Below are 23,775 nucleotides of genomic sequence, written 5' to 3'. Positions count from 1 at the left end.
GTTATTCCTGATATTGTTTTGCTTGCACTTTTTAAGGTGGGCAGTATAAAAATGTTTTTAGAATAAATAAGCATTCTTAAAATTACATAAGGTATAACATTATACAATTTTATGTATGTATAAAATTGTACAATTACTGATGGCTTTTTTTTATGGATAAATCATTTTTTTTTTAAAGATTTTATTTATTTGTCAGAGAGAGAGAGGGAGAGAGAGCGAGCACAGGCAGACAGAGTGGCAGGCAGAGGCAGAGGGAGAAGCAGGCTCCCCTCCGAGCAAGGAACCTGATGTGGGACTCGATCCCAGGACACTGGGATCATGACCCGAGCCGAAGGCAGCTGCTTAACCAACTGAGCCACCCAGGCATCCCGGATAAATCATATTTTTATCTATTTAAAAATTTTGTGATTCAGTCATTCTTGTGGGGTTTTTTTTGTTGGAAATTTTCAGATTGAGTCATTCTTATTTTTTTGTTGTTGATATTGTTAACCTTTTTTTCTGCCTCACATTCTATTTTTCTTGACTAATACTCATTCAAGGAGATTTTGAATGATTTTTACGTCATTTTTTTTTTTTTTTTTTTTTTTTGTAGCTCCAGCCAAACAGCGCGTCTGGAAGTGGGGCTCTGGAGCATGATCCATCCTCCATTTACTTACGCATACCTGCTGGAGAAGCTGTGCCTGGTCCTCTCCCGCTTGGGGTTTCAGTCATTGATGCTTCCGTGGCCCTTTTTGGTGTAGTGTTTCCTCATGTGTCTTATAAACACCGGTTAGTATAAAGTCTAACAGGTAATTTTAGTTAAATATAAATTCTACCAGAGGAGTGGTGGTTAGCAGGGTGGATGGGTTAAGGAGGGTCATGGGGATTGATGAGGGCACTTGTTTTTATGAGCACCGGGTGTTGTATGAGCACCGGGTGTTGTATGGAAGTGTTGAATCACTAAATTGTGCGCGTGAAGCTCATATTACACTGGATGTTAGTTAACTGGAATTTAAATAAAAAGTTTAAAATATAATAAATAAATTTAAAAGTATTTAACATAAATAAAGTTATCTGTTAGGAAAAAAAAACATAAATCATACTCAAAGATTTTCCCATCCCATCCAGTTACCTACAATAAAGTGAATTACTACTTAAATAATAGGCTTATAAATTTAATGACCTAAGTGACACATACATGATTGAAAAAAATTGCATGAAAATCCCATATAATTTGAAGCTGTTTTTAAGATTTGGCTCTGTGTACTAGCATCCAGTACCATTGTCTTGTGGACTGTGTCTTAAACAGCAAGATTTTCATTTCAGTAGTTCATTTGCCAGTTTATAAGTAGGTTTTCACTATATCTTTAATGAGGAATCATTAAATAAGTTTGCTAATAAGTCTTTTGTTTTTGTTACTGATGAAGTTAATGAGTGAGGTATTTGCTCTGTAATAAGGTTTGTCATTCCATTTGAGTCTGGAACTTGGGAAATTAAAATAACAGTTGTTTTTCTAAAAGGAGCATGTTGGTTTGCTATATTCTTTGTACAGACACTCTTCCTAACTTTTTTTTTTTTTTTTTTTAAGATTTTATTTATCAGAGAGAGAGAGGGGGAGAGAGCGAGCACAGGCAGACAGAATGACAGGCAGAGGCAGAGGGAGAAGCAGGCTCCCCGCCGAGCAAGGAGCCTGATGTGGGACTCGATCCCAGCACGCTGGGATCATGACCTGAGCCGAAGGCAGCTGCTTAACCAACTGAGCCACCCAGGCGTCCCACTCTTCCTAACTTTATTAGACATTTTGTCTATGTATGGTGGTTTCTCAAACGAAAGAGTGAAAATGTGTGTACCATGTTTACATATGTACATGTATAACTACAAGAGTAGTTATTTCTGGTTAGTAACTTTTTGTTACTAGTCTTCAAATTAAATGAAATGAATATTTTATAATAAAAAACTTTTTTAAAATAAATTATTTTAAAAGATTATGTACTTAAGGTCAGTTATAGACAAATGATGCTTAACAGTAGTGTTGGAGACATGGGTCTCTTATGTGTGTGCTTGAAGGCAGTGTGAACAATGTGCTGCTTCCTCATCCACAGAAGATATACATAGCATTAAAGAGGTCAGTTTCAGCCTCCAGTAACTCTAACTGGACCTGCTACTGGAGACTAGATGATTTCTTCCTCAGTGATTTTGGAGAATGCTCTGACCTGAGACCTATGGACTGTTTTACACTGAGCTTAAATCCTTATCCTTAAATCCTTAAATCCTTAAATCCTTAGGGGGATACTGATTTCCTGCTTTAGTTCATAGTTAACTTTAGTACTAAATCCAACTTCCCAGCATTCCTTTGCCCAACCCATTTATTTTTAGAATCTGAAATGATCTCATTCTCTTTTATCAGAATAGTCTCAGATGGCTGTGATTTTTTTTTTTTGCTGTCTCATTTAAATAATTTGAAATAATAAAAAAATTCACTTCTGATTTTCTACATTAAAAAAAATTTACCACAGCTAAATCTTTTTCAAAATCTCCCAGTTAGCTTCTGAGAATAGGACATGAGATACTGTCTTCTTCCATGTGAGGTATTTTATTTTGTATTTACTTATTTATTTTTATATGTTCAGTTAGCCACTGTATGGTACATCATTAGTTTTTGATGTAATGTTCAGTGATTCATTAGAGTATTTTAAAAGAAGAGAAAAATTATGCCACATTTTAACGTTTCTAACTTAAAAATCTTCTACATAGATGCATAATTAATGATTGTTACTCTATTCAAGAAGACTTGAGCACCTACTATATGCCAGGCACTTTGTTAGATGCTGGGGTTAACATCAAAGAACATTGAAACTATGACCTTATGTTGTTAATTGAAACTTAATGTTTAGTTGCTAGCTTTGTTACAGTTTTTTAAATTATTATGTTCAGTTAGCCATTGCTTTTTGATGTAGTGTTCAGTGATTCATTTGTTGTGTATAACACCAAGTGCTCGTCATACTACATGCCCTCCTCAATACCCACCATGCCCACTCCATCCCCAAACCCTCAGTTTGTTTCCCAGAGTCCATAGTCTCATGGTTCATCTCCCTTTCCCTCTCTGATTTGTGCCCCTTTAGTTTTCCCTCCCTTCCCTTATGGTTCTGCGTGCTATTCCTTATGTTCCACATGTGAGTGAAACCATATGGTAAATGTCTTTATCTTTTCTCTGCTTGACTTATTTCACCCAGCATAATCCCCTCCAGTTCCATCCATGTCTTCACAAATGGTGGGTATTCATCCTTTCTGATGGCTGAGTAATATTTCATTGTCTATATGGACCACATCTTCTTTATCCATTCATCTGTTGAGGGGCATCTCAGCTTTTTCCACAGTTTGGCTACTGTGTTAGTTAAAAACCGCATGTCCCTGTATCAATTCAGGAGGAAGAGATCTGGTTTAAATCAGCTGCAGGAATGAAACAGCATGGGACATTATTTGTTATACACTTAGCTGTTGCTCTTATTTCTGTTTTCTGAGCCATATATGAGTGAAAAGTATTGCTAATGTTATCTTTATTCTATGATTATAGATTACAGATGTTGGATCACTTTGCCGAATGTGTTAAACAAGCCAAAGGTGTCCGCCAGCAGGCTGTGCAGCTTAATATTTTTACTGCTGTTCTTAGTGCATTAAAGGTATTTACTTTTAAAGCATAAGTATTCTGAAATAAGATTTTAATTATCTTTAATAATCATGTATATCTAGACCATTATGATAATTATATGTGTATCACTTGATAACTATGTTTTTATATTAAATTGTTAGAAACTACTTATTAGGCTCATTGTAATTAAATAAGTGTTTTCTATTTTAATAATGTTCAAGTTCATGTTTCGATGTGACCTTTCAGATTTTACAAGTGCTAATAAGTTCTTTCAGAATTTTCAAAGATGTCTAATGCAATGACAAAACTTAAGTTCAGTTTGTGGTTAGACCATAAATCAGGAGAGGCTATGTTGTACAGCTGAAAAAGGCTGTATTGGGAGACTCTGTTCTGGTTTAGCTCTCATTAGGTTTATGTCTTGTGCAGTTCCTTTAATCTTTTAAACTTTGGTTTCTACATATATGTAGTGGAATAACGTATTTTGCCTGTCTCTCAGAGTTCAGATACTGTTCTTTGCAGCCTCTCATGATGTATTTGAAAACTTTATATATTGCTCAGCACTAAGCTTATTACAAAGTTTTATTTAAATAAAATGGCAGCAAGTACAAGTGTTTAAATGGGCATGAATTAAATCATGTTTTGTAAACATCATGGAAGAGGGACATAGTTACTGATTATAGTAATACAAGTTTATATCATTTGTATAACTGTTAGTATATGCCCTATTTAAAGACCATCAGCTAAGAGACCAACATCTGAGTTTTATAAAAAAGAATTGAGTAGTCCTGATCTCCCTTAGTGTTTGGAAGACTAGTGTACCAACTGTAATATTTGTCCACAGAACACTTGTCTTCATAGATTTGCTTACTAATGCCTCTCTTGTAGTTAACATTTCCCTTGGCACCATGAGTTGGATTTTGTTATCAAGTTCCATGACAGTAAGTGTACCTAGAACAGAGATAATTGACATTTAATATGACGAACAAACTTTATCAATATTCAGCTACTGATATTTTTACCCCATTTTATCATTTTATACTTATCGAATGTACTCTTTTTTTAAAAAAATTATTTATTTGACAGAGAGAGACACAGAGAGAGAGGGAACACAAGCAGGGGGAGTGGGAGAAGGAGAAGCAGGCTTCCCACTGAGCATGGAGCCCAGTGTGGGCCTTGATCCCAAGACTCTGGGACCATGACCTGAGCCCCGAAGGCAGATGCTTAATGACTGAGCTTTCCAGGTGCTCTGAATGTACTCTTGATGACATAATTATCTTCTCTGAAATTTTTATATAAATAAATCAAAGTTTTTTACTCATCAGACCTTTTCCTTATTTAAAGTTCGAATGATAAATGTCAATCAGTTGAATGATAGTTGATTTAATAGTAGAGTGTCCTTGGGGCGCCTGGGTGGCTCAGTGGTTTAAGCCTCTGCCTTCGGCTCAGGTCATGATCTCAGGGTCCTGGGATCGAGCCCCGCATTGAGCTCTCTGCTCAGTGAGGAGCCTGCTTCCCCCCCGCTCTCTCTGCCTACTTATGATCACTGTCTGCTAAATAAATAAATAAAATCTTTTAAAAAAATAGTAGAGTGTCCTTTTATATAAAAACAATTTAAGAGCATAGTCTTTGGATAGAGACACTTCTAGGGATTGTTCATTTCAGGGCTGATTGACTGTAACTATGTTATGTATCATGTTCTGAATCATGTTTAGGAAAGTGATAACCGTCGATCTAATAGGTATTGATCCTAGATGTAGTATATACATATGAAAGATGGTTGAAGAGGGGAATAGGTAAAATCGGTGAAGGGGATTAAGAGATACAGATTTACAGTTATAAAATAAATAGGGCACAGAAATGTAGCATGGGGAATATAGTTAATAATAGTGTAATAATGTTATGTAGTGACACATGGTGACTGCACTTATGATGAGTTAGCTTAATGCACAAAATTATCCAGTCACTGTGCTGTACAGCTGAAACTAATGTTGCATGTCAACTATACCTCAGTTAAAAAAAAGATGGTTGACACATGCACCCCTTTTTATAGAGCATTACTTATAATAGCAAAGACATGGAAGCAGCCCAAGTGCCCATCAGTAGATGAATAGATAAAGAGGTAGTAAATATATGCAGTATTACTCAGCCATAAAAGGAATGAAATCTTGCCGTTTGCAATGACATGGATGGACTTAGAAGTACGATGCTAAGTGAAATAAATCAGAGAAAGACAAATACCATATGATTTCACTGATAACGTGGAATTTAAGAAACAAAACAAATGAGCAAAGGGAAAAAGAGTGATAAGCCAAGAAGCAAACTCTTTTAACTATTGAGAGGAAACTGGTTATCAGAGGGGAGGTGCATGGGGGGATGGGTGACATAGATGATGGGGATTAAGGAGTGCACTTGTCATGATGGGCACTGGGTGATTAAAATAAAAACTTAAAAAAAATGAAAAGGTGGTTGGAAAAAAGTGGGTGAAGTGGATATATTTACAGAGATTGCAGCACATTTTTTAAAAAATTTAATGTGAATTTTGAATTGCCTTTTTTTTTTTTTCTTTTAAATAACTATAGGGCCTGGCTGAAAACAAAAGTACTTTAGGACCTGAGGAAGTTCGTAAATCTGCTCTGACTCTGGTTATGGGTGCTCTGGACAACCCAAACCCCATCTTACGATGTGCAGCAGGGGAAGCTCTTGGAAGAATGGCTCAGGTGGTTGGGGAAGCAACCTTCATTGCCAGAATGGCCCAGTATAGCTTTGACAAGTAAGTGGGTCTGTGTACTGACAAATACGTTTGTTATAGGGGCAAAGATGTCTTTTAAAGTAATCAGTAAATATAGTAATTGGATGATAGGTTTTCCACATGGTATAACATATGACAAAATTTCGTGTTTTTTTAAATGATCTTAATTTTTTATTCAGTAATTGTTTAAACTCTATAATCTGGGAAAGTCATTATATTGTAGATACTTTCAGCGTGATGAGGTTTCAGCCTTTGAATGTTACATAATGGAATCAAGAGGATTGTTAATAGGACTTCTCTCAATTAGTTACATGTATTCTTCTCTGAAATGGTGCCCTGGTAGTCCCTTTCTCTCTCCGCCCCCACCTCTTTTTAAATTCTATTTTATTTTTTCAGTGTTCCATGCAATATGTGCTCTCCTTAATACCTACTACCAGGCTTACCTAACCCCTTATCCCACTCCGCTCCAAAACTCTCAGTTTGTTTCTCAGAGTCCACAGTCTCTCATACTTCTTCTTCCCCTCCAATTTCCCCCAATTCACTTCTCCTTTCCTTCTCCTAATGTCCTCCATGTTATTCCTTATGCTGCACAAGTAAATGAAATCATTTGATAATTGGTAGTCCCTTTCTCTTATCGCTGCTCCCCACATTATACTTCTTGTTAATTAGTCACTTTTTGGAATAAACCATTCTTTTCCTAACTGCTAGCAAGTTTATCATCTCTTAAATCATCCCTGAAACGGGAAAGGTTAGTGTTAGATTTTAAGGATTTCTTTGCTGTTTTAATTAAAAAGAGTGGTGTCAGAGCTCCAAATAAGTGATTAAGTTGATGCAGTTATTAATGATTCTTGGTTGTTAGGCAAGTACTTAAGTAGAGAAGTTGAAAATCAGGTGTGGTCAAGAACTGATACTTGAGTTAGGTAATAACTATTCTCAATGGTTATTTATTTTGAGTACTAATTACACTAAAATAGGACATAATCTTTTTTTTAAAAGATTTTATTTATTTATTAGAGAGAGAGAGCATGCACAAGAAGGGGAGGGTTAGATGGAGAAGCAGACTTCCCACTGAGCAGAGAGCCTAGGACTTAATCCTAGGACTCCAGGAGCATGACCTGAGCTGAAGGCAGTCGCTTAACCAACTGAACCACCCAGGCGCTGTAGGCCATAGTCTTTAATGAGAGGGTTGGGGAGAGACTATGGTGGTGAAGCAGTAGTCTTGAAGAAAATGTATTTTCTTTCTTGGTTATGGAAGGATGGTTTTCCCTGTTGTCAAACGTGAACAGCAGTTTGTCTGGTTATAGGATAATGCCCCAGTGTATTGTTTGAATCACTAAGGATAATACGAGCAAGCAGAAGATATCTATTCCCAGATACTTCCTCTTCTGCAGGATGACTTCTGCCATTTTCTAGCAACAGAGCAGTTTTGCTTTTCCAAGTATATGTCATTGATTCTAAAACCGGTTTTCGTTAAAGATGTTTTTAAATACACAACTGATCTTACCTTTTAATAGTTTGTGCTCTGTTAGTAATAGGTAAGATAAGAATGTATTTGTTTGGAAAACTTCAGAGTGGTAATTTTGTTTTGTAGTTCAAGGAGTTTTAACTTTGTAAGTATTTTCAATACCTGTAGGAGTATTTATTTTTTACTTATTCTGGTGAAACACAAAGACTTTCATTCATACCTGTCTGGTTAATGCTCTACAAGTATTTTCAGTGCCTAGTTTCATTAGCTTTTCCAAATCATTGATGATGATTTAAAGTTAAGTATTACCTGCATTTAAAGTTACCCATTTTTCGCAATTCATCTGACATTAGAATTAGAATTCTCTGTAAAACATCATAATTAATTGGTGGCATTTTTTGTTTTTTTGGTTTTTTAATTTAAATTCAATTAATTAATATACATTTTTTCTTCATTTTATACTACCATAGAAAGTAATGGTATGTTTAAAAATCTGTGGTATATTTTTTTTTTTTTTAAGATTTTATTGATTTATTTGGCAGAGATCATAAGTAGGCAGAGAGGCAAGCAGAGTGAGAGGGGGGAAGCAGGCTTCCTGCCGAGGAGAGAGCCTGATGCGGGGCTTGATCCCAGGACCCTGAGATCATGACCTGAGCTGGAGGCAGAGGCTTAACCCACTGAGCCACCCAAGTGCCCCAAATCTGTGGTATCTTAGGGGCACTTGGGTGGCTCAGTGGGTTAAGCATTGGCTCTTGATCTCTTGATCTCAGCTCAGGTCTTGATCTCAGGATCATGAGTTCAAGCCCCACATTGGGCTCTACACTGGATGTGGAGAGTACTTAAAAAAATAAATAAATAGGGGTCCTTGGGTGGCTCATTCGGTTAAGCCTTCAACTTTTGGTTTCAACTCAGGTCATAATATCAAGGTCTTGAAAACAAGCCCCTACGTGGGCTCCCTGCTCAGTGGGGAGTCAGCTCACCCCCCCCCTCTCTTTCTCCCTCTCCCTCTGTCCCTCCCCCTGCTCGTGCACTTTCTGTTTGTAAAATGAATAAATGAATCTTTGGAATAAATAAATAAATAAAAGTAAAAATAAGGATCTGTGGTATCTTAGATTAGCTTAAAAAAGTTTCAGTGTCCTCCTGTTTCGTTATAGTAGAATGTTTTCACGTACACACTATCTTTTGTTGATTTAGTATCTATGAAAAGCCAAAAGTACTTACACATACAGATCTGTCAGCTATATTTACACACTGAAGTGTTATGCCATCTTAGCAGTTAAAGAGGAATCATTCCTATAAACCGTTCTAGTTAACAGGGAGCTACTTCAACCGCTTAAGTTCAGAGGGAAATAAAATCATTACTGGTTGAATTTGTTTCCATTCAAACTGAAAATCACTTTGAGACCCCTGGGAAATATATATATTCTTACAGCTTAGAATATTCGCTCTATATTGAATAGATGATTATCACTGAGAGAAGTGACCCAGCTTTTTATCTCACTGAAATGTTGCCTTTCAAAAAGTACCAACATGAAAGCAGTTTTGTAATCTATGTAATGCTTTAGAATTCAAGGATTGCATTCATTCTTAACTTCTTTCATTCCCCAAAATGACTGCAATGGAGAAACTGAGTCATAGAGAGGTAGAGGTTACTTATCCAAGGATGTAATATGTTAGAAATACTGCTAAGAACAGACATAGTTTACGTCCTTCATTACTACATTTCTTCATATCTGTTTCATGATAGCCCTTGGGATTTTTCTTTCTTCACCATAGGCAAACTGACCAACCAGTCTTGGTGATGGATTTTTAATCTCTTGGCTTTATTTTACTTTTATGGGTTTAACAGAAATTTGGTCATCAATGACTTACTGAAAGTTATAATACAATTCTGAAAATGCAAAGAAAGTTTCTCTCTAGACATCTTTGTTATTTTAGGTGTTCTGTTTTAAACTCTCTACATTGCTACTTACACATGAATAAAATAATGAAATCTATTCTTTCAAGTAAACATTAAAAATATTTACAGGACTTGCACTGCCAGTCATGGTGGAAGAACAGGGGCTGGGTTTTTGCTGTAGTCTTGAACAGTTGGAAAACCAGATAAAATAAATGAAAGAATGGTTTTCAGGTATTGGACAACAGCCAGCATAGAGCAGTGATCCCTGAGAAATGGGAAACAAACAAGGGGAACACTATAATTGCTCCAGATTTCTGCTTGGAAAGAGTTTCCAGGTTGAAATGCAGGGATAGGTACCCTAAACCTAACTGAGGTAAGGAGAAGGAACTTGGGGTTTTGAGAAATCAACATAGCTAGAAGGTGTGGAATAGAATATGTAAGAGGAGAGAGCTGCACGGAAAGAGAGCTATGAGCAGAGTCATCTGAAATCTTCAGCTGAGCGCTGCTATGTGCAGGAGGAAACTGCCCAAGACCGGGAAAACAAACAAACAAACAGAAAAGAACAGGTGAATAGGTGGAAAGAGTATAAAACAATCCCCAGGGCTCACACATGATTCCTACTGTCCAGATTGGAAAAACCTCCTAAAATGGAGTTGTCAGAGGGATACTGCCTTCGTAGTGAAGACAATATTGACCCACTCTAAAACAATTTAAAAGCAGGCTTTGAAAGGATCAAACTAATTCTAATGAATAAGAATATTCTAGAACAAAGCCCAATAGTATTTAAAGAAACACCACTAATGTAGCACCTAATATTGTAAAATGTATAGGACCCACTATCCAATCCAAACTAAAGAAGCGGGAAAGTAAGATCTGTTACTAAGAGAGTATATCAGTCATTGGAAACCGGCCCAGAAATGGAAGAGATGATGGAATTAGCAATGAAGAATACTGAAAAATATGCACCATATTTTTTTTTTAAGATTTTTATTTATTTATTTGACAGACAGAAATCACAAGTAGTCAGAGAGGCAGACAGAGAGGGTGGGGGAAGCAGGCTCCCCACGCAGAGAGCCTGATGCGGGGCTGGATCTCAGGACCCTGAGACCATGACCCGAGTGGAAGGCAGAGAGGCTTTAACCCACTGAGCCACCCAGGCGCCCTATGCGCTGTATTTTTAAGGAAGTATAAGAAAAATCCAAGAATGATGAAAAACAAAATGAAATTCATAAAACAACCCAGGGAAAACTACAAGAACTGTAAAATACTTCCAATGAAAAAAATGCAGTTGTTGGGATTAACAGAAGATTAGAAATTGTGGTAGGAAAAAAAGTGATGTTGAACACCTGGAAATAGAAACTGTCCCAAAGGAAGAACAGAAAAACGGGGAGAAAAATGAACAAGAGTCTCAGTGACTTCTAGAACAATGTCAAGCTTACATTCATATAATTGAAATCTTAGAAGTAAGGGTAGGTCAAAAATTATTTGAGGAAATAGTAGACAGAAATTTTCAGTTTTGATGACAACTATCCATTTACAAATCCAGTGACTTCAACAAACCCCAGATGGAAGAAAGACAAAAGCATATCATAAACAAATTCCTTAAAGCCATGGTAAAGAGAACATAAAAGCAGCCAGCAGGGAAAAGACATCATGCAGAGGAACAAAAATAACAATTTCAGCAGGCTTCTGATCATAAACTGTGAAAGCAGAAGACAGTAGAATGACCTAGAACGTTATGCCCAGTGAAAATGCTTTTCAAAACTGAAGTTTTAATAAAGACTTTCAGGCTGTGAAAAGTTGGGTAATTCATTGCTTACAAGGTATACCATAAGAAATTAAAAGAAGCTTTTTGCACACACACACAAAAAGATGATACCAGATGGAAATTTGGATGTGTATATAGGAGTGAAGAGTGCCCAAAGTGGTGGATATGTGGATGAATATAGAGACGCATTCGTTTATAAGTCTATTTTTAAATGACCTGTTATTTTTATTCTCATTTTAAATTTATTTCTTATTGTTGTTGTTTGGTTTTTATTTCATAATCACATACTTAACTGTGCAATCCAGTTAGACTTGGAGGGGAATAAGGAGAATATGGTACTCAGAGAACTGCAGCGAGAGCATAAAGATTTTAGGATATTTTGAAGAGATGAGAGTGAAGGGGTGCTCTCCTGAGCTACAGAAGTAATGGTCTGGCAGTTAAGATAAAAGACAAGTCAAATTTAATAGATTTGTCCACAATCAGCCATAGTGATCTCTTTGCTGGTCTTGCCATTCCTGGACGCAGAGCACTCTATGACTTCCACAGTATTCATGCCTTCTTTCACTTGCTAGAGACCACGGCCTTGCCATCCAGCCGCTCACTCTTGGCAGTGCAGGTGAAAAAGCTGGGAATTGTTTGTGTTGGGTCTGGCATTTGTTATAGGCTAGATGCCGGGACCCATATGCTTCAGGATAAAATTCTCAATATCATATTTTTCCCCATAGATGGACTTGCCAGCAGTGCCATTACGGCATGTGAAGTTACCACCCCAGCACAGAAATCCCCGAATAACCTGTGAAAGCAGGAAGTTGTATAACAGAATCCTTTCTCCCCAGTGCTCAGAACATGAAAGTTTTCTGTTCTCTTTGAAACTTTGTCTGCAAAACAGCTCAGAGGAGATGTGACCCAAGGGGTCACCAACCATGGCAATGTTGTACATGGTAGGATTGACCATGACTGGGTGGCATGGGCAGCTCCTGGGCAGCACAGTCTGCAAGCTATTTTTATTCTCATTCTTTTAAAATATCTTGGAAAGATAATTGTCTCTTTAATGCAAATAGAACATATGGTTGTATTTTAATATATAGAGAAGTAAAATACCTGACAACAGCACAGAGAACGGGAAGAGGAAATGGTAGTATACTCTGGTTGTGTATAATATACATGAAAGAATATGATGATCTTTGAAGGTAGATCATAATGACTTAGAAATATATATTATAAGGGCGCCTGGATGACTCAGTCCGTTAAGTGTCTGCCTTAAGCTCAGGTCATGGTCCTGGGATTCTGGGATCCTGGGATTGAGCCCTATGTGGGAGCCGCCTCCTCCCTCTACTCCTCCTCCCTGTTTATGCTCTCTCTCACTGTCTCTCTCTTGCAAATAAATAAATAAAATCTTTAAAAAAAAACAAAATATATAACTAATAAACCAATAGTGGAGATAAAATGGAATCATAAAAAATACTAAATCCGAAGAAGACAGAAAGAGGAAAAAGGGAACAAACTGATGTGACAAATAGAGCACAAATAATGATATGGTAGACTTAAACCCAGCCATACTGATAATTGCATTAAATGAAGTAGTCTAAACCTTAAAAGTAAAAGTTAGGGTTTGTTAGATTAAATAAAAACAAGATCAGGCTCTTAGGCATCTTAATTGGTTAAGCATCTGCCTTCAGCTCAGGTCATGATCCCAGGGTCCTGGGATCAAGTCCCACATGGGGCTCCCTGCTCAGCAAGTAGTCAGCTTCTGCCTCTCCCTCTCCCTCTGCCCCTTCCCTGGCTTGTGCTCTCTCTTGCTCACTCTCTTTCAAATAAATAAAATCTTTAAAATAAATAAAGAAATAAATAAAAACAAGATCTAGGATCTCTTGGGTGGCTCAGTTGGTTAAGTGTCTTAACTCTTAATTTTAGCTCAGGTCATGATCTCAGGGTTTTGGGATTGAGCCGCATGTTAGGCTCCCTGCTTACCGGGGAGTGTGCTTCTCCCTCTCTTTCTACCCCTCTCCCTCCCCTTGTCCCCACTCATGCTCTCTTCCTTGATTGCTCTCAAATAAAAAATAAAATCTAAAAAAACAAAAAGAACCCCCAAAACAAAAAAGAAGATCTAACTGTATGCTGTCTACAAGAAACCCCTTTAACTAAAAGAGAGAGGTTAAAAGTAAAAGGTTAGGAATAATATACCATGAAAACACTAATCCAAAGAAAGCTGAAGTGGTTCTGTTATCAGAAAAAGTAGATTTTGTAATAAAGATTGTTATCAGAATAAATGAGTGATTTCATAATGATAAGAGGGTGTATTCCTCAAGAATACATAGCAGTTCTCTATGTTTATGTATCTTATGAAATAGTTTTAAAATACATGGAACAAGGAGCACCTGGGTGGCTCAGTCTGTTAAATGTCTGCCTTTAGCTGACGTGATCTCAGGGAACAGGGTTCGAGGCCGGCTCAGTCGGAAGCCTGCTTCTCCCTTTTGCTCTGCCTTGCCTGGCCAGCTCCTATTCTCTTTCTCTCTTTCAAATAAATAAATAAAATATTTAAAAAAATAAAATAAGATAGAATACATGGAACAAAATCTAATAGAAGTGAAAGTTCATAGTTATAGCTGGAGATTCAGCATTCCTCTCTCAGTAGTTGATAGAACAGATGCTTCCAAATTATTAAAAATGGATTTTGCCAATATAATCATCTAACTTGGCCTAACTGACATTTAGAGAATACTTTACCCAACAGCAGCAGAATGTACATTCTGTCTTTCTGTCTCTCCTTTTCTTAGGCAGTTGAAGGATTTATCAGTGTTACAGTTTTTTTTCCAAAAACCAGCTTTTGGTTTCATTGAGTTTCTCCATTTTTCTGTTTTCTCTTCCACTGATTTCTGCTTTACCTTTTTAACTTGCTTCATGTAAGTAACTGTGATTACTTTTGGTTCAGTTTGCTTTTCTCTTTCTAGGTTCTGAAGGTGGAAGTTTAGGTAATTGATTAAAAACCTTTCTTTACTGATATAAGAATTTTAATGCTGTAAATTCACCTTAAAACAATTTAGCTTCATACCATAATTTCCATTTTTTGGAATTAGTTATCTGTCTTTATAAATGTCCTATGTATACTTGAAAAGAATTACAATTGGTAAATTTTATTGTATACAAACATCTCAATAAAGCCTATTTTAGAGTAATATACAGTATCTCCTTTTTATATTTTTTAATTCATTGGGTAAATTTCACAGGGAAAAATGCTTGATGCATTTTAAAGAGGTTCAAATCATAATTAGAGATAATTTCTTAAGTGAAAGTTAACATTTTCTTCAGTTCTGTGACTAGAGATACATTTTTTTTATATTTTTAAAACTAGTTATAAAAGCAATTCTTTTATCTAAAACACCAATAATAGGGGTGCCTGGATCGCTCACTTCTTAAGCGTCTGCCTTTGGCTCAGGTCAGGAGCCCACAGTCCTGGGATCAAGCCCCGCATCGGGCTCCCTGCTTGGTGGGAAGCCTGCTTCACCCTCTCCCACTCCCCCTGCTTGTTTTCCTACTCTTGCTATCAGTCTCTCTGTCAAATAAATAAATCTTTAAAAAAGTAAAATAAAAATAAAAAAATAAAACCAATAATAAAAATATTTTTCAAATGATTCTTGACTTTTTTTTTTTAAGATTTTGTTTATTTATTTGACAGAGAGGTAGCACAAGTAGGCAGAGCGGCAGGCAGAAGGAGAAGGAGAAGCAGGCTCCCAGCTGAGCAGGGAGCCCCATGTGGGACTCAATTCCAGGGCCCTGGGACCATGACCTGAGCTGAAGACAGCCACCTAACCGACTGAGCCACTCAGGCGTCCGATTCTTGACTTTTTAAGGAATGATGTTTAAAACTGAGAAATTGTGGGGTGCCTGGGAGGCTCAGTGCGTTAAGCCTCTGCCTTCGGCTCAGATCATGATATCAGAGTCCTGGGATCGAGCCTCACATCGGGCTTTCTGCTCAGCAGAGAGCCTGTTTCCCCTCTCTCTCTGCCTGCTTTTGATCTCTCTCTCTCTGTCAAATAAATAAATAAATAAAATCTTAAACCAAGAAGTTGCAATTCTTCTTTCAAATTTTCTCTAAAATAAAAGTAGGCTTTATGCCATGAAATACATGACTTTCACCAACCATTTTCATTAATCTTTATCTCTTGGTAGGGAGTGGAGAAAGAAGTAATCATACCTGTAGTCTTTTCTGATTTCCAGAATAAAGCCCTTTCATGGTGTGACTTAAAAGCTTTTAATTGCCATAGGGAAATAGGAAAACCAATTCCTGAAGCATAACTTTTTTTTTCAGGTTGAAATCAGCCCGTGATGTTGTATCCAGAACTGGCCATTCATTGGCTCTGGGTTGCTTACATCGCTATGTTGGTGGTATTGGCTCAGGACAACATCTGAAAACCAGTGTCAGCATTTTATTGGCTCTAGCACAAGATGGAACATCCTCTGAAGTTCAGGTATAATGTTGATTTTTTTCTTTATTATGAAGTTTTTAAATAATATTTTTAGAACTATTGTAAAATAGTAATGATTCTGCTGATTTGTTTAAAAAATGTATTAGAGTCTTTCTCTGTCATTTTATGAGTCTTTTTAATTGTAAAAGTATAAACAGGATTTTGTATTTTAACCTAATCTTAAATCTGTCTTATTCTGGGAATTTAACCCATTCATATATATTTCTTGGAACATAGTTTCTTTTTATTACTTATTGTCTTTTGTACTTGTTTTCTCTTTTCTTTTGCATTTCCTTACATTTGCTAAATTGATCTAGTTTCTTTTAATAACCATTCTGTGTCTCTTCCCACTCATACACCATCCCAGCTCCAGTGTTTTTGGTTGAATCTTCAAGTATCCTCCTGCAATTCTTTGTTTGTTTCTCTTTAAACATTTTAGTTATAAAGAAATACAACCACAATGAAAGGCAGGAAGTTCGCTTGTGTGAAAATATACTACACGGTTGATTTGCCATCTCACACTGACGTACCTGTGAAGGTCAGGAGTATATGAATCCAGTAGCATTCAACTTACCAGCTTTGTACTGGGACTGCAAATTGGGAAAAGAGACAAATTCACTTGGCATTAGGGCCTACCATTAGTTTATTAATGAATTCGTTCCTTCACAATTAGATAAGGGACAATAAATCCATCAGAGGCTTCTAGTCTACAAACTTATTTTACCTTTGACTTCTTGGCAAAAGTTTCCAGCTGTGTAAAGCTCAAAATTCCCCAAAGGGATAGAAACAAAAATCAAGTAAGCTTATCCCTTAATAGGTGCTACTACTTTTTTAAAAATTCTGTTTTCACAGTAGACTAGAAGAAAACTATGCCTACAAAGTTGCTGCTTTATTTTGTATTTTAAATTTAATTTACTTTTTTTTTAGAGAGAACATACAAGCGGGGCAGGGTAGGGGCAGAGGGAGAGGGAGAGAGGATCTCAAGCAGGTTCCACGCTCAGTGCAGGGCCTGACATGGAGTTTAATCTCACAACCCTGAGTCATGAAATCAGGAGTTGGACGCTTAACTGACTGAGCCACCAAGGTGCCTCTCCGCTTTCTTCTTTTATGTCAAAGAGCAGGGTGGCAGTTTTGCTTTCTTTTGTCTTCACCTTCTTCTCAGCTTTCTCTTGCTTTTAATTTCTTAAAATCATATTCCTTTAACTGACCACTCTGCACAGTTCTTTTTATATGACAGGACATTTTACTATACTTTATATCAATTACATTTCCTCAGCACTACAGTATATCTGCACAAGAAGAATATAATAGATTTTCTTAAGTTTTCCCTAATGTGTCTTCTTTTTTAAGAATTTTAACTCAAAAATTGATACTTTAGGGGCACCTGGGTGGCTCAGTGGGTTAAGCCTCTGCCTTCCGCTCAGGTCATGGTCTCAGGGTCCTGGGATCGAGCCCCATGTCGGGCTCTCTGCTCAGCAGGGAGCCTGCTTCCCTTCCTCTCTTTCTCTGCGGGCCTCTCTGCCTACTTGTGATCTCTGTCTGTCAAATAAATAAAATCTTTAAAAAAAAATTGATACTTTACAGTCCTAGTATTGGCTACATCTATTTAACTATAATCACTAGAGATTTATTTTTCAGTAACTTTTTTCTTCTTTTATCCTCAACTTCTGTCTTGAGATCTCTGTTCTTTACATTTTTATTTGGTACGAAAAATTCCTTCAACAATCATTAGTTTGCATGGTATACTTTTTGAATGCTTGCGTATCTAAAACATGGCTTTATTTTGCCTTCACATTTGAGTAATATTTTAGTTGAATGTACTTTTCCCAGCACACAGTCCTTTTCTTTCATTATTCATAAATGTTCAGGGTTTTCTGTGCTGGGTATTGCACATAAGAGGCTACTAGTAGTCTTTTTTTAAAGTTAAATTACAGTAAATACTAACATCTCAAATTTTAATCATTTATCTCTAAAAACATTCAACTATGTTCTTTAGGAAATAAAAGGCAATATAGTAGTCATAATCAAAGCAACTGGTGTACAAATGTGTTTAAAGTTTCTCTGCAGTGTGGCTTTGAGTATCCAGAAATGAGACTTCAGTGACGAATTCATTTTCCTTTATACTGCACATGCATTTCACACTTGCAAAAGACAGTGGCTTATGTGATAAACTTCTGAATTAATAGATACTTACAGACATCACAGCAATCTGTATTCCCCATCATTTTGTTGCTTTTGCTAAGAAATTTATCTGAAAGATGTCTATATGTCTGTTACTTTACATTCTTGTTTGGCAGTGTCTAAGAATTTTCCTGCCTGTGAAGTTCAGGCAAGGAGCCTGATGTGGGACTCGATTCCAGGTCCCTGGGATCATGACCTGAGCCGAAGGCAGTGGCTTAACCAACTGAGCCACCCAGGCATCCCGTAATTATTTTGGTTTTTAGCAATAGTTATTTTTTCCCAGTTTTCCATTGCATCTTTAATATAAATCCTGGGTTTTTTAAAAAACACTTCAAGAACCTCCTTTGTGCTTTAATTATGTGGCCTAAAAAATTCTTATTATAGTTTCATTAAAGTGATTTTTGTTTCTTACTCTTTTTTTTTTTTTCCAAGTAATCTCTACACCCAAGGCGGGGCTTGAACTCACCACCCTGAAATCAAGTGTTGTATGCCCTACCGACTTAGCGAGCCAGGCGCCTCTGTTTCTTATATTTAATCATTTTCTCTGGAAAGTTTGCTCTAGTCTTCTCCGATAAGGTGCTATGTCCAATTATTTTTTGCTAGCTCATGTCAGTAGATGTGGTTTCTGTACATACCTATCCAAGTCAGGTTGCTGAGTTCTCTAGGTTTATTGTAGGTTCACAGGTAGTAGAAGCTGAGGTATGGATTTTTTTTTTTTTTTTCCTCTGTTGGCAAGTTGAGATCTCTCTGTCCTTGGCCCCGTAGTGTAGCTGCCTACAGCAGAAATTAAAGGTAAGTTCTTCTACAGCTGGATATAGGCAGTTGAAAGGACTTTTCATTTTCTCAGGCCTATGCTGATTACAGTATGCTGCTCTGGGATTAGTTTTGTAAATGCTATTAGCCAGTAGGATTACTTTGTGTTTAGTAGGCATAAATAGGGGCTTGAAATGGTTCAGTGCATTTGAAGAGCTGATTTATGAATATCATTGCTATAGGATTGTATCTGAGTACAGAACATTGTCATGGTCATTGTTTAATTTCAGGCTCGTTATTTAGCAAAACTCCACAATACAGGCAATAAAAATATATTTGATGTCCATAAGCATCCACTAAATCAAATGGTTATTATTTGAATTTATGAAATAGATGTACCTTATAGCAGAAGAAAATGAATTCATCATTGAAAATTTTGACACGCAAAGCCATGCTGCAGAGACACTTAAACATAACATTTGTACATCAGTTGCTTTGGTTAAAGTACTTTTAGATCATTGATTAAAAAGTAAGATGTTAGTATTTATGAACATTTAAATTAAAAATCAATTCAGTGGGGTGCCTGGGTGGCTCAGTGGGTTAAAGCCTCTGCCTTCGGCTCAGGACATGATCCCAGGATCCTGGGATTGAGCTCCACATCGGGCTCTCTGCGCAGTGGGGAGCCTGCTTCCCCTCCTCTCTCTCTGCCTGCTTCTCTGCTTGCTTGTACTCTCTCTCTCGTCAAATAAATAAATAAAATCTTAAAAAAAAAAATCAATTCCGTATACTCATATTATTCCTTATAACTAAACAAAACTATATTTCCTTCCAGACATGGTCTCTTCATTCACTTGCTCTTATAGTGGATTCTAGTGGCCCAATGTATCGCGGATATGTGGAACCAACATTATCTCTAGTTCTTACCTTGCTGTTGACTGTTCCACCTTCACATACAGAAGTTCATCAATGTTTGGGTAGATGCTTGGGTGCCATCATAACTACTGTTGGCCCTGAGCTACAAGGTGAGTAAATTCATCTTAAATTAAAGGAATTAGACATTGCTATCTTTCAATTTCCTGACTGTCACTACCAATGAAAACTTGTAATAATAATAATTACTGTGTACTGAATGTTTCTTATTTACCAAAGGCCTACAATTTCGCTTTTTTTTTTTTTTTTTTTTTAGATTTATTTATGTATTTGAGAGAGAGTGAGAGAGAACGCACAAGCAGGGGGAGGGGCAGTCAGAGGGAGAGGGAGAGGCAGACTCCCTGCTGAGCAGGGAGCCTTTAACTCTGGGGCTTCATCCCAGCACCCTGGGACCATGACCTGAGCCAAAGGCAGGCACCTGGCAGACTGAGTCACCCAGGTGTCCCTCAGCTCTGCTTTTTATATATGCTATTTTATTTAATCCCTACAACATACCTATGACTGACTGTTACTTGAAGTTTTGAGAAGAGAAAGCTTTATTTTTCTCCTTTTCTTTCTTTCTTTCTTTTTTTTTTTTTTTTTTTTTTGAGAGAGAGAGAATGTGTAAACTGAAAGGGGCAAAGAGAGGGAGAATCTTAAGTAGGCTCCACACTCAATGCAGGGCTCAATTTCATGATCCTGAGTTCATGACCTGAGCCAAGATCAAGAGTTGGAGACTAGCCCACTGAGCCACCCAGGCGCCCCCAGAAAAGCCTTTCTAAATTGAATTTTACCTGGAGTCTCATGAAGACAAAGGTCAAAGTGGAGTTCCTTTGTCCTGGAGTACCATCCACTTGTCTTCATGGACTTCTGCTTCACTGTTTTTTTGAGCTCTAAAGATCAGGAACATAAATTGAAAACGCACTCCCATAAAGGAGGTAGGTAATATTATGTAAGATTTCTGTGAGGAATCAAGCTCAGAGAAGATAAGTAACTTGTCTGAAGTTATTTAACTAAGTGGCAGATTTATGATCCTGAGGCCCATGTTCTAACCACACAATTCCACAGATATAATTTTACTAAAGGCTGAATGAAACACAGAAGGCAGAAAATCACTGTGAATTGATCCTGAATGTATCACTCATTTTCAGTTTCTCCTTTTTCCCCTTTCATTTAGTAAATGCTTTCAGTGAGTCAGAATTTTTATACATATTATCTGTCTCATTTAATTCTAACATTATCCTGAGATAGGTGCATCTCTCCATTTTACAGATGAAACTCCAAAGCTAGGAGAGGTTAAGAGCTTTTGCACCGTTTTATATAGCTAATGAGTGGTTGGAGCCAGAGGTGAAGCCCAAATCAGTTTCCTTTGCATGCATTCTAACCGCTGTGCTGTATTGTCTCCATCTGGACAGATATTTTAAAAAAAGAAAGAAGCCAAAAATGAAAAGATCTTAATGAAGAATGTTACAAATTGGAAAATACTTGATTTAGACATGTCTTTTTCTTACACTCAGTGTCCTCTTTGAGAAATTTGGTAGTTTTTTCTTCCAGTATTATCACAGGATATGGACAAGATAAACACTTGCCTGATTAAACATAGGTGTATAGCAGGTGCTTTCTGATGCAGTGATGATGAGGCAGCCATATGTATTTCAAACTAGAATGTGACGCTATATGACTAAGATTTCCTTATTTCACATTATATGTATATAAAATTATTTTATTTTACATTGGCAAAAATTTTAAATCACTTATATTAGGGAATTAAGATGTTTTTACAAGTATATAATACTACTGTTCTTTTTCCTGACTATCTCTGTAAAAGTTTTCATTAATCTTCTTAGGAAAATAGGATTTGAAGTATTAAATAATACAGGGATAATATTGAACAGGGAATGAAGAATCTTCTGGCTCTTTCAAGTAAAACGGTGATGAGTTTAAAGGACAATATAGTTTCCTAGGTAATTTACATAAACCTAGCTAAATCTAGGAGGGATATATTATTGTCATACATAGACAGTCATGTTTTAAAGTCATTTCTATGGACTTCATAGACTTTTTTGTCTTCAAAACAATCTGAATAGTGATCAGAAAGAAGAGTTATTGAGAAGAAAATTGTTCTAGGAATATTTTCAGTAATACTAATAAGAGCTTTTTGCATTTTCTTTTATTTTGCTACCAGGGAATGGAGCAACAATTTCCACCATTCGTTCTTCTTGTTTGGTGGGTTGTGCAATAACCCAGGACCATTCAGATTCTCTGGTTCAGGCAGCTGCCATATCTTGCCTTCAGCAGCTTCACATGTTTGCACCACGACATGTCAATCTCTCTAGTCTTGTTCCCAGCCTGTGTGTAAGTATAAAGCTGCTTCATTCATTGATTTATTTAGGGAGCCCCACATTTGTTGACCAAAAGATTAAACTAGATCAAAACAAAAAATGTAAGTTTTCTGGATTGTGCATTTCTAGAGTTTCACCTGGCTTAATCCACTGAGCAACCCAGGTGCTCCTCCTTTTTCACCTTTTAAGAAATATTTTGATGAACTGTTTATTTCTTGGCTAAAAATGCATCATGTTTTTAGTTTTTCCCATTCAGAATTTTGTGTCCTGAAGTTTGATTGTAACTTCTGAGGGTCTGTTGCTATCACCATAGTCATTAATTTGTTCACTTAATTAGTACTTATTGAGAGCCGGCTATGTGTCACATACCATGCAAAGTTTTGGGAATAGATTTGTAGATGAGACAAGATGAAGCTTATGCCATAGTGAAATTTGTAGTTTACAAGGGAACAAGGTCAATAATAATTATTTACAAATAAGATTAAGTGCTAGAAGAGGCTTATAGGAAAACACGTAACAGAGGAGCCTGTCAGAATCCAGGCATTCTGCAAAGATTTACCTGAAAAAACGATCTTGAAGGTGTAGTCTGCCGGAGTATTAAGAGTTAGTTCAGGAGAAAGCATGATATTGCAATAGACAGAATTTATTTTTAGGCAGACAGAAAAATATGTGAAAGGCCCCAAAATGGGAAGGACTGTGACACAATTGAGAAACCATTTAGTCGGTATGATTAAGGCTGAGAGAGAAGAGGTGAGTGGAGCCCGGGCACAGAATGAGGCTGGACACTTAGCCAGGTGAGAGATCATGGGGAGCCTGCTTCCTCCTCTCTCTCTGTCTGCCTCTCTGCCAGACTTTCTAGATGTATTAAAACTTTAGACCTTAGGACTTTGAGAATTATGGTGGTCTAGGAGGGAGATGGTAATGTCTTGCTCTATATTGGCAGCAACGGGAATAGGGCAAGATAAATAGAATTGAGTGATACTTAAGAGGAAGAATCAGTGGGGGCACCTGGGTGGCTCAGCTGGTTAAGTGTCTGTGGGTCACGTCATGATCCCGGGGTCCTGGGATCAAGTCCCATGTCGGTCGGGCTCCTTGCTCAGCAGAGAGTCTGCTTCTCCCACTCCCTCTGCCCTTCCCCCTGCACTTGTGCTCTGTCTCTCGCTTTCTCTCTCTTGCAAATAAAATCTTAATTTAAGAAAAAGAGGAAAGAGGGGCGCCTGGCTGGCTCAGTGGGTTAAAGCCTCTGCCTTCGGCTCGGGTCATGATCCCAGGGTCCTGGGATTGAGCCCTGCATTGGGCTCTCTGCTCAGCGGGGAGCCTGCTTCCTCCTCTCTCTCTGTCTGCCTCTCTGCCTACTTGTGATCTCTGTCTGTCAAATAAATAAATAAAATATTAATAAATAAATAAATAAATTAATTTAAAAAAAAAAAAGAAAAAGAAGAAAGATCAGTAGAATCTGTTGATTAATTGGCCATAAGGAAAAAAGAGAAGGATGTAATCCACATTCTGACTTGAACATAGTAATGTAATTTCCTGAGACTGGTAATCCCAGGAGAGGAAGAGGTTGGGAAGAGTGGGTATCATTAAATCAGTTTTAGATAATTGGTTAGTTTC

At 37.1% G+C, this 23,775-nt stretch overlaps 1 protein-coding gene across 4 annotated transcripts in view; it reads left to right on the top strand.

Moving 5' to 3' along the window:
- HEATR5B (HEAT repeat containing 5B) overlaps window positions 1-23,775 on the top strand; it is a 105,422-nt gene that overhangs the window by 26,464 nt on the left and 55,183 nt on the right. For all 4 annotated transcript variants that reach the window (XM_004765438.3, XM_045079255.1, XM_004765439.3 and 1 more), the window contains 6 exons: window positions 593-768; window positions 3,554-3,659; window positions 6,208-6,398; window positions 15,820-15,979; window positions 19,743-19,932; window positions 22,005-22,174. In XM_004765438.3, the coding sequence (XP_004765495.1) occupies window positions 593-768; window positions 3,554-3,659; window positions 6,208-6,398; window positions 15,820-15,979; window positions 19,743-19,932; window positions 22,005-22,174 (993 nt within the window). The remainder of the gene's footprint in view (window positions 1-592; window positions 769-3,553; window positions 3,660-6,207; window positions 6,399-15,819; window positions 15,980-19,742; window positions 19,933-22,004; window positions 22,175-23,775) is intronic.

Source organism: Mustela putorius, unplaced genomic scaffold (assembly GCF_011764305.1).
Source record: "Mustela putorius furo isolate JIRA1106 unplaced genomic scaffold, ASM1176430v1.1 tig00000281_pilon_pilon_pilon, whole genome shotgun sequence".
NCBI classification, from domain to species: Eukaryota; Metazoa; Chordata; class Mammalia; order Carnivora; family Mustelidae; genus Mustela; species Mustela putorius.
Note: the sequence above shows the minus strand (reverse complement) of the source record. Positions and strands in the feature narration are given on the sequence as shown.